This window comes from Myotis davidii, unplaced genomic scaffold (assembly GCF_000327345.1).
Source record: "Myotis davidii unplaced genomic scaffold, ASM32734v1 scaffold1798, whole genome shotgun sequence".
Lineage (NCBI taxonomy): Eukaryota > Metazoa > Chordata > Mammalia > Chiroptera > Vespertilionidae > Myotis > Myotis davidii.
The window spans coordinates 350,565-362,669 of record NW_006288952.1 but is presented as its reverse complement, the minus strand read 5'-3'; the positions used below and the strand labels follow the sequence as shown (position 1 = coordinate 362,669).

The 12,105-nt window shown below is 39.9% G+C and overlaps 1 protein-coding gene across 7 annotated transcripts in view; it reads right to left on the bottom strand.

Annotated features, from left to right (window-relative positions):
* Positions 1 to 12,105, bottom strand: part of BBX (bobby sox homolog (Drosophila)) — a 288,627-nt gene that overhangs the window by 64,225 nt on the left and 212,297 nt on the right. For all 7 annotated transcript variants that reach the window (XM_015562273.1, XM_006761160.2, XM_015562274.1 and 4 more), the window contains 2 exons: positions 5,094 to 5,174; positions 779 to 853 (listed from right to left, as the gene is read on the bottom strand). In XM_015562273.1, coding sequence (XP_015417759.1) covers positions 779 to 853; positions 5,094 to 5,174 — 156 coding nt within the window. The remainder of the gene's footprint in view (positions 1 to 778; positions 854 to 5,093; positions 5,175 to 12,105) is intronic.

Genomic DNA, 12,105 nt, shown 5'->3' with positions numbered 1-12,105 from the left:
CTTACTTTACCAGCAAAGCTATCATTCAGAATTGAAGGTCAGATAAAGAGCTTCACAGATAAGAAAAAGCTAAAGGAGTTCATCACCACCAAACCAGTATTATATGAAATGCTGAAAGGTGTCCTTTAAGAAGAGGAAGAAGAACAAAAAGGTAAAGATACAAATTATGAACAACAAATATGCATCTATCAACAAGTGATTCTAACAATCAAGTGAATAAATAATCTGATGAAAAGAATGAACTGGTGATTATAATAGAATCAGGGACACAGAAAGGGAATGGACTGACTATTCTTGGGAGGGAAAGGGGTGTGGAGGATGCAGGAAGAGACTGGACAAAAATCGTGCACCTATGGATGAAGACAGTGGGTAGGGGGGTAAGGGCAAAGGATGGGGTGGGAACCGGGTGGAGGGGAGCTATGGGGGGAAAAAGAGGAACAACTGTAATAATCTGAACAATGAAGATGTAATTTTTAAAAAAATAAATTAAAAACAAGGCAAAAATGAAATAAAGAATTACTAGAAAGTGCTTATTCTAAATGAACTCTTTAATGAATGGTTACAAAATGGGTATACTATATGGAGCTGATCTGACTACGATTACAAAAAAGACAGCAAAAAAACAGTAAGTATTCAGTTATGAGTATTATGTCAGGAAGGGAAGAGGCACACCTAAAGTTCGCTATACATTATTAAAACTTCACTCCAGTATTTCCCCGAGTTCAGTAAGTTTTCTGAGCCCTATAAGTATTTTAAAAGAAGAAGAAGAAGTCCATACCTCTGCAAACTGAAACAAGGCTGATGCTTGACACTGTTTTGAAGGAGCATCGGGGTGGGATGTACTTGAAGATATCTGAAAGGAAACAAGTAGTTTTTAATGCACAAAAACATGTTCCCATATCGGAGTAATAGATTTTGCCATATATTCCCACTGCAGACACTGATGAAGATTAAGACATGAGTCATCACACTCAATCCCTTTTAGAAGAACAGTGCAAATTATAAAGGAAGACAAAGGCCATGTTTCTAAAAACAGGTGATTTAAAGAACAAAGACTGAGTTTGGCTCATTTGCCATGTCTCTTGTAAGGGTATTAGCTGTATGCCAAATAGCAGCTGATACCTGGTGAGATGGATTTCCTTATTTCAATGGATTTCTTAAAATATTATTAAAAGTTGGAAGCTGCAAGTAAAGACAGTCACTTTCTTTCCCCCCCCACCCCCCCAAGCTGTTCTCTGCTTAGGCGCAGTTGTAAAACAATACTGGAAAAGCATATGGATGTGGGGCAGGGTACCTGGTATCTTAGATCTGTTCCTCACTAGCTACATGACCTTGCACTGTTCAGCTAATCTTTCTGCAATTTTCCCCAACTGTGAATCGATAATGTCAGCCTCCATTTTATAGGATATGGCAAGAAAATAAGCCATGATAATAGAACAATAGAACTCAACAAATTGTTCATAATACCACTAGTGGCCCGATGCATGAAATTCGTGCAAGGGGGCCGGGGGGTTGTCCTTCAGCCCGGCCTACACCTTCTCCAATCTGGGACCCCTTGGGGGATGTCCGACTGCCGGTTTAGGCCTGATCCCCGTCTCGACTACCGGTTTAGGCCCGATCCATAGGAATCGGGCCTAAACTGGCAGTTGTACATCCCTCTTGCAATCTGGGACTGCTGGCTCCTAAGTGCTCACCTGCCTGCCTGCCTGATTGCCCCTAACCACTCTGCCTGCTGGCCTGCCCGACCCCAACTGCCCCCCCGCACCAGCCTTCTCACCCCAACTGCCCCCCCATCGGCCTGATTGCTCCAACTGCCCCCCCCCCCCGCCGCCAGCCTGCTCGCCCCCAACTGCCTTCCCCTCCTGACCTGATCACCCATAACAGCCTCTGCCTTGGCCCTGCCACCATGGCTTTGTCCGGAAGGATGTCCAGATGGTCTCCTGGTCTAATTAACATATTACCCTTTTAATAATATAGATAGAGGCCTGGTGCATGGGTAGGGGCCAGCTGGTCTATCCTGAAGGGGGTCCTGGATTAGGGTGGGGGTTCCCTTGGAGGGTGGGGCCAGCTTGGGCATGGTGCTGATGGCCATTTACAGGCTGGCCATGCCCCCAATGGAGTGAGGGTCCCCCCATTGGGGGATGTGGTGGCCTGGGAGAGGGGTTGATGGCTGTATGCAGGCTGGCCACACCCCCATCGGGTAAGGGTCCCCGCTGGGGGGCATGGCCAGCTTGGGCGAGGGGCTGAGGACCCTTTGAGGGCAGTTTGCAGGCCGGCCAAGCCCCCGGCTTTGTCTGGAAGTCTTCTGGACGACAGTAGAAGTGATTTTTTTCTGAAGATATGGGTAAACAACACGATTTAACAGCCTTTGAACGTGGAATACACACACACACACACACACCCACACACACACACACACACACACACACTGCAGCTGCCTGACAGTGGACAGAGGGTTCTGCCACACCACATTTAGTTTAACTAAGAGACCTTTTGTTTCCACTTGGCCCTAATTATGGTAGCCTCATTAGTTTGCACTGAGGGCCTTGTGGAAAACTTTCCAAGGATTTTTTGAGAGCAAGGTCAATTATTAATTTTGGTTCCAAAGTGAACAAACTCTGTCCAGCTACAATATAGGGTGAAAGTGAGTCACAAAAACAGAAAGCCTGGACAATATAAAGTCAGCCCATTCCCAGGCCAATAAAAATATTTTTCATCAATTAATTGTGCTCATCAACTCCACCAAAGAGTACTTACAAAGCAAAAAATGTACCTTAATCGTAACTCTTCAACCACAAAAATCAATTTTAATCTCAATTAAATTATGTTGGCTAGAAAAATAATGAAACCAGTTTTGGTGACACAGTATCAAAGCTCTATTTAAGGATAAGAAAGGGCAGAGAAAGTAATGGAATCATTGACTTTATTCATTGCTGAAGCCGTTAGGAAAATTTTAATTCTACTCTAAGTCCTAATTCAGACATCTAGACATTTTTAGAATAAATATAAGTGAAAACAAGTCCTATTTAACAAACTAGATATAAACAAACTATCATAAATGGGTAGTTTTAACCAAGTGCTCTGACGACACTGAACACATTGAGGATAAAATCGTAGCCCTCCTCTTGGTCTAACCATGAAACCTGTCAGTGCAAGTCATGACAGATTGCAAATAGGAATCCACAAGGATTTTCCTGAAGTCCTGGGAATTATACACCAGGTAGGTCTTACTTCAGACATCACTTTTCATTCCTACCAACCCTCTATAAAAGTTTGAGAAGACAAATAGTTTATGTAAAGATAAATGTCTTTCTTCAAGGCTTAAATCAGACTTGGACAAAAGAGAACCAGTATAAACCATCTAGATTTTTGAAAAGCATTTCACAGGTTTCTCTCTCAACAAAAGGTCGTTTTGCACATTAATATTGGGATAAAACAGATATTCCATTAATGACATGAGTAGGGGGCTCCTGAAGAAATATTACATCAGGGACTCTATATATCAAAAAGAACAGGAAATCTCTTTGGAATCTTCCATGTGCTGTAGAACCCACAAACATGTACATATGTCCACAAAACCAAATTTCATATAACATTTTAGAGATTTCATTAGATTCCCTAGGGGTTTAGAGATCAATGGTTAAGCATCTCTGCTTTCAAAGTTGGGGCTAACTGACAGCTGTGGGCAAAATACGGCCCGCGGGCCGGATCCGGCCCGTTTGAAATGAATAAAACTATTGGGAAAAAAAAGACCGTACCCTTTTATGTAACGATGTTTACTTTGAATTTATATTAGTTCACACAAACACTCCATCCATGCTTTTGTTCCGGCCCTCCGGTCCAGTTTAAGAACCCATTGTGGCCCTCGAGTCAAAAAGTTTGCCCACCCCTGCTAACACTATTTCACATGAATATAACTACTGGAGAACAGGGTGAATCCCCTGTTACATTAATACATTAGGAAACAATGTACAAAACAACTGGAATTCATGGTGCATCCACAAAAAGGCAGAAAGGAAAGTGATAGATGAGTATCATGTCAGCAAATTTATAATATTCCTGTGCTATCTACAGGGCATTTAGTCATATTATAAACAACGCCTTAAAAGGAATAGCCTAATATACCACTGTAAAAAGCAGTTTGCCAATGAAAATGTTGAGAACAACCAGGAAAGGACATTAGAGAGGGAAAAAAATCTGAAACTTAAATATGCTCTCCTTGCATAAAACGGTTATGGAACGGGCAAATGTTAGAAAGGTTGAGTGAAAGACAATTCCAGTGATCAAAGGGAGATGACGTGCTTTAAAGTTCAGAAAAAAACTAATTAATCAAAACTCCATACTGAGTTCTCGGGTAAATGAAAATATTTTGGGAAGCAGTCTTAACCTTTAAATTTGATATCAAGGATAATGTGCGTTTGTACTTCATCTCTTTCAACCAATGTTAAAGATGTATTGAGCCTAACAGGTTTGACAAAACACAGTAAGACTTCAGAAATTTCAATTAAAATAGAACTTAAAAAAAGGAATGCATAGTCAATGAACAACCAGGAGTTGTTTCTGTCTTCACATTTAATACCTGATAGGTGACTAATAATAATTCAATTATGCTATTTTTAAAAATTGATTTTAGAGAGAGAGGGAACGGGAGCAGAAGAGAGCTAGAAATAGAGAGAAACACCAATTGGCTACCTTCTGCATGCATCCCAACCAGGGATCAAACTCACAACCTGGGAATGTGCTGGGATTGGGAATTGAACCCGAGACCATTCTGTACAGGGAATGATGCTCCAACCAATTGACCCACACTGGCCAGGGCTCAATTATATTCTTAATTTTACTATCCATGAATAAAAATTATTGATAAGGCTTAAGTGTAATAATAATCAGGACTTAATAATAATTTTTATGCACATATAGTTATTCTTTAATTGAGAGATTCTGGAGTTTCAACTATCTTTCAAAAATTAAGTTTTTCCATTTATAGTCAACTGAGCTAAGCAGAGTTCATCATTGCTTTAAGTTATTGTCATCAGCTCAGATTTAAGCTCATTTTACAATTTCCTTATTAAGTATAAATTTCAATGTATTACCTCAGCAAACTGAAATAATGGTGACTTCTGACGCAATTCAGGGGATTCTGAAACATCAGGCCTGCAGGAGCCAGAGGACATCTGAAACAAGGAAAGATGGTATGAAGCATCACAGGAATCATTTCTGGAATATGACAGAAGATAAATGCCACCTAAAATGTTCCTATTTGAGAAAAGAATGGTTTTGATTGCCCCAATTTGAGGCAATACTGTGACAAAAAAGTACTTATATTCTGCAAATTTTATACAAGATGCCATTCAACTGTAAATAATGCCATAAATAGCAGATGAGCAAGACAATGCATTTTAAAAAGTTAATATTCACCATTTCTACAATGATGCCCATTTGATCTCTTGGAGTTCTGCCACCAAATCCAAAGAATATCTATATCTTTCATGTTCTGTGTTTCCCCAATATTTCACATCACCAGACTACATGAACATATAAGAGATTTGAAAATACAAACGAAACTAAAATCACATTCGTGTTTTCCAGGGTTTTCATGCATTTATACACAAACCCCAACCTTAGAAAGGTTAGTAGTTGCTTAGGAGTTTATTTTATGCTACATATTTTCTTTTTAAAAATATATTTTTATTGATTTCACAGAGAAAAGGAGAGGAAGAGAGATGGAAACATCGAGTGTCATTCATCAGCTGGTTCATAAGTTGACACTCAACCACTGAGTCACACAGGCCAGGCCTTATTTTTTTTTTGTACTACTTATCATTTTTTATTAAGGCTCCGTTATCTTCATTTGTGATTTTCATTATTAACAACAGTTACTGAAACATCACAGATTTATTTTTCAAAATTCTTGCTATTAATCAACTACTCATTTCAGGAAACACATTTCTTTTATCTCAATGCATAAAACTGACTCATTTCTGCATCTGGGTGACATAATCGCTTAGGTACACAACTTTATTTCAAAAGTCATAGGAATCACAATGTTAGAGAGAGAAGGATTTCATCATCCTCTCATCTAACCCTTTTTACAGCTGAAGAAACTTAGCACCAGAGTGGTGAATAATACCTCTCTCCCCTACATTCAATGATCTTATTCTTTACCTACATGGCACTGAGCACTGATCACCACAAGACACAAATATTTGTTTATTGTCTATCTCCTCGCAGGGGCTTTGTTTACTGCGGAAGACGCTGTCTGGGTACAACGTAGATACTCAACAAGTATTTGCTGAATAAACTAAATTAAAGTTAACCATAAGTCTTCTAAATCACAAATTAGTGTATTCTCTTCCCTCTTTCCTGAATGACAAGAAGTGTTAGGAAAAAAGTTATCTTTCACTTTAAAGAAAAAAATAGAAAGATGTTAAAAATACTTTTAAATAACATTTCTAACAAGAAAATATCCAAGTCCACTGTGAAAACCTAAAAAACAAAAAAACACAGCAGATAAATTATCTACAATGTTATCTCCTCAAGATAACCACTGTTAATATTCCATGCATATTCTTCCAGCTGTGTATGTAGATAATATTTTCAACAAAAATGGAATATTATACTATCTATCTATATAAAAGGCTAATATGCAAAGTGTCCCCTTGGGAGTTCAACCAGGAGAGACCTGGAATTTGGTCGCTCGCTATGACGTGTGCTGACCAACACGGGGTGGCACGGAACAAAGGAAGGCCCCAGCCAGCAACTGGAAGGCAGACCCTAGCCAGCAGCTGGAAGGCTCCGATGAGCTCTGATCACCAGCCAGGCCTAGGGACACTACCCATGCACAAATTTTGTGCACGGAGCCTCTAGTAGTTATAGAATATTCTTTTTAAAAAAATACATTAATTCTCCTGTGCTAATAAGCCTTTTCCAATGTAATTTTAATAGTTGTGAGGGTTATATCAGATGGTTAAATCCAATGGAAAGAGCTGGCAGTCACCTAGGCTACTTCCCTGAAAACAGTTTCTCACTGAACCTCTTGGTCACACACTGAAGATGTGATTCTCAAAAAACGTCACAGACCCTTGGGCAGGTGCAAGCATTCGAAATGTTAATTGTCTCTTCTGGATTTGAAAGAGTATGGCCACCTTCTCTCAGATAAGCTCCATAGAAAACATGCAAAGCTTTAATCTGCCACCAGTGGGTCTGGCTGCCAAAGCCTGACTCTCTCACTGGAACATCACTATTTGACAAGTTGTGTGCCAAATGGCCCAACAGTGTTTTATTTGCTCTCCAAATTTAAAGTTAAATACCCTCTGCAAATCATTCTGATGCTCTTAAATAAAACTTCCTTCTTAAATGAGAAATCAAATGTATTATTTTTAAAAAATATTTTTTTTTTATTGATTTCAGAGGGGAAGGGGGAGGGAAAGGTAGACAGAAACATCAATGACGAGGGAGAATCATCCCTTGGCTGCCTCCTGCCCGCCCCACACTAGGAATCGAGCCCACAGTCCAGGCCTGTGCCCTGACCAGGAATCTGATCTCACCTCCTAGTTCGTAGGTGGATGCTCAACCACTGAGCAACAATGGCCAGGCCAAATGTAAGTAATTATTGAGGTATCGTAATCTTGCATGTTATAGCAACTGTACTATGCAATCAAAGAAGTCTATGCATGTGGGCTGTGCTTACCATAAATATAGCAGACACACAATGAATATCTGTTGACTGACTTAATTCTCTATGTATATGTGAATATGAAGAATCTCAATGATCTAAACAAAAATCACACAAGGGTTGCCCAACAGTTAAAACAACATTAAAGAATCACTAAGGCTATGCATTTTAGAGTCTAAAAAAACCTATTTACTGTTACCTTAAAGCAGTGTTGATTTAACATATATCTTCAGTATAGTATAATGGAAAGAGAACAAAATTAGGAGCCAGCAGAATTGGGTTGCCACTAAGCTATGTGATTATCTGACTCTCTAGTCCATAGCAGAATAGAAGCAAAAAAATCAGCTGGGCCAAAAATCAGAGGAGCGAGGATAAGAAAAGGGAAGAAGGAGGGGAAAAAATACAAAACACAGTGCCAGCAGCAAGAAGACACAGGGAGAAGAGAGAAAAGCCAAAAACAACAGACACAAATGCTTACAAGGCATTGTGGTCCATCTAAAAGAAATTAAAGTAGAGCAAATGGCCCTGAAGTTTCTCCTGAAGGCATGAGTTCACTGCAATAATTAATATTTATGACTATGATTCTAAGTTGTCAGGATAAGAATAATTATAAAATATATCCCTTATTAAAAGGCAGAAATGCATGTGATACATACTAGACATATTTCCATGTAAAATCTCAAAATGTAAAAATGGTTCAATGGCACGGAAGATGTATATATGTAGAATTCATTCTTGAGTGGTTGGTAAGTAAGGCATCTAATACAAGTGTGAATATCTGTGCATGCAGGATATATACACGCACATTTAGAAAAAAAAATCTGAGATTACGATCCACATCGAATGAAGAAGGTATTGCCCACAAAGGACTCCTATTTAACAATGTCATTAGTCAGAGAATCCCAGGTTCTCCGACTTGTTGCCTTGTGGTTTGTATTTACAGTGCTCTAAATTACTTGTTATGGATAAACATCAATTCCTCAATATCCATTCCTATGCTTGCATCAGCTTACTCTCCAAATATAACTGAATATAAAGAGTCTAAAATATTTGTTAATTAAGAGGAAAGAAAAGACACTAAATAAGTGGAGGTTAAATAAAGGAAGAAAAACACACCAAAGGATTGTTTCTAGAAATAGTCTTTGAAATAATCCATAAGGCCACTAGGTGTAGCTATGCACCCAAAGAAAGAAAACAGTTAAAGTGATTTCAAAAGCAAAGTTAACCACATATTCAACTTCCTTTACATCCAATCTTTCCTTTGATTTAGCTATAATTCACAAAAACCAAGAAAGAGGGATGGTTATGATGAAGTAGTATCCCCCCCCCCCCACAGGTGCAGTTTAGATCTTGAAAACTGTAGACATAGGAACATGACCCAAGCCCCTGATATAAAACAAGATCACACCAGTCAGATGTACTGTAAGTGCTTTGGAAAGTGAGGTATTAGCAAGATCTGCTCCTACTTCACACGGTACAAGACTACAGCTACCCTCAGCTAGACTGTGATGAACACACAAGCAACAAAAGGGTAAGTGCACTTTTATCTGAACTACATATTCCTGCCCTTGGCTAATCCAAATATTTATTGAGTACCCACTCATTCAACAAATGTTCAATAAACACCTATTATATGTCCAATAAACACCTATTAAGACTGCTGAATTCAAGAAACTTACATTCTACACGTTTTTTATGCTGAGGAATAAAATTAAGACTAAGGGAATGTGTTTGGTCCTTAAAACAATCGCTATTCAAATACAGGGGAAAGCTATACACATACCAGTAAGAATGTAAGTGCATAATGGTGGAATATTACAAGACTTATGGGAAGACAAAGAGGCAGTCTCCATTCTTTCTAGGGATGGTGGAAGAAAGTAAGTTAATATCTGAGATATATCTAGAAGAAACACCAGAATTGCGGAAAAGATGTGGCAACAGCAGGAGGAAGAGTATGGAGGCAAGTGCCCTGTATGTGTGAAAACCAGTGACTTTTCCCATGTGGCCGAAAGTTAAGATGTCTGGAAATGTAATGGGAGATGACTGAGGCTGAGGGGAATTTGAATTCTATGTTAAGTTTGAAAAGTAAGCTGAAGGTAATGAGGAGCCAGCCAAGGTTTTTAGTCAGAGGAGCTGCATAATGAGACGTGCAGCTAGATAATTCTGTCAGTGGAGTGCAAGATGACCTTGGCCAGGGAGTGACTGAAGGCAGACCAATTAGAAGGCTAAGGAAATAAACCAGCTGAGATGTGGGGCCCCAATTAAATCAGAGATGGTATTTTCGAAGCCTCAGTAATTGTCTGGAAGGATGTCAGGGCTGAGGAAGAGAGGTCAGATCATGCCAATATTTCTAAGGTAGGTTAAAACCTTTCACTGAACCAGGGAACTGAGAGAAGGAAGAAAGATTAAGCAGGGCTGGGGTGTGTGGTTGTCTACTGTAGCAGGAGAGATTTTGGGGGTAGAGGGTTCCATTTCAAAGTTCAAGTGTAATCCTGTGTGACTCCACCATCCAGTGATCTGATTATCACCCTTGTTCAGTCTGATCTAACCTTTCATACAACAGTGGCTTTTGCCAGGTACCCTGCTGTGACAGTACCTGAGTGATCTTTTATTTGCATTTAATGAGTTGTTAAATGAAGTTCTCAAATAGACTTGATCTTAAACACAGGTGAATTAAATGTAAGCATATTACACCGAAGTTAGTCCTTCAAAACGTTTTTAAAGACTAAGATGAAGACACTCTTGTTTAAACCTAAATCAGGTTACAGAGTCCTAAAGCACTGTACTTGGCTGGCCGGCCCAGGCCTGAGCTGCAGCAGAGAAGAGCACTGGCTCTCCTGGAGAGCATAACCAAGTAACACTGCAGAGACGGAGCACTCCCCACCAGAGCACTCGCCAAACACCTGGGGGAGAGGAAGAGTAGGTCCCTGGTTTCACCTTCATACCATGAGTAGAGTTCTCCTATTATTATAATACGCTGTGTGGCAGAGCACTAGTATGGAAGTCCGGGACAGACTCCAAGCGACTTCTACAAACAAGCTACTGCCCTTTCCACCACCTCTGGGAGACTGAGGAGCTCATACAAATTCATCGCTGTTTTGAGCACTACAGCCTGGGAACTCATTGAGAATAGATGCTTGTCAATCCAAGTTGGATAAAATGACCTGATTCTCTGGGCTTTGAGCCTCAGTGCTGACAGATGGAAGAGGCTGGGCTGGATGGGCAGCTCCAGCTAAAACGGACAGTAAACAGTGATGTAAAACATGGAGGTCTCTACCTGAGGAAAGAGAGAATTCAAAGAGCCCATTTGCTATGTAATGTAAACTTTAAATATGGTATATTTCCTCAGAAAATATGTTCAGAAGCTGTAAAACTATGAGAAAGGAATAATAGCTTTGATTGTGTGGGGTAAGAGTTGGGGAGGCGGGGGGCGCAGAATTCAATGGATTTTAGCATTCTAAAAGCAGCCTAAGAAAGACACATATTAAACTAGCTCAAATCTACCAACAGGTAGGAAAATTATCTTCCCTACTTCACTGATGTTAGAAATTATAATAAAGATGAAAACTTTCAATTTTATTTAATACATATTTGTTTTAAATTTAACACAGTATTTAAAATATGGATGTAATTTAACAAATACTGGCATAACTACCTTTTCTTTATTTCAGATTTTACCTATCTCACCATTTAGTGGAAAACATATGGGTTTAAGTTTTAGTATTATGACTTTCTTGCTCTATGACCTTTTCAAAGGCTATTGTCACATTTATGACACGAGAATAATAATAATAATAAACCAACCTCACAGGACTTATGGGAGGCTGAAATGAGATTATCCATGCAAATGCTTATTAGCACAGGTCCGGGCCCAGAAACAGGACTCCACGAGAGAACTGGCCTGAACTGAGGTCAGGTGGGCTGAATCACAAAGGACCTGTGTGCTACTCAAAGACTGATGCTAGTCCTCCTGCTCCTGGGTTCAAATCCTGGTTCTGTCATTTCATAGCTGTATACTCTTGAGCAGGTTATTTAACCCTTATCTGCCTCCTCTTTTTCACCTAATAGTTTAATATCCTATATAATAAAAGGCTAATATGCAAACTGACCGAACAGGGAACTGGTCGCTATAATGTGCACTGACCACCATGGGGGCAGACGCTCAATGCAGGAGCTGCCCCTGGTGGTCAGTGCACCAGAAGCTGGGCTCACAGCTGGCAAGCGCAGTGGCGGTGGTGGGAGCCTCTCCTGCCTCTGCAGCAGCACTAAGGACAACCCCTGCCAGCTCCAGGACTGTGAGAGGGTGCAAGCCAGGCAGAAGGACAACCCCTCCCCACCTGAGTGCACAAATTTCGTGCACAGGCCTCTAGTTTACTTATAAGGAAAATAAGACTTAACTCATAAAGTTTTATGGAAATCAAGAGTTACTC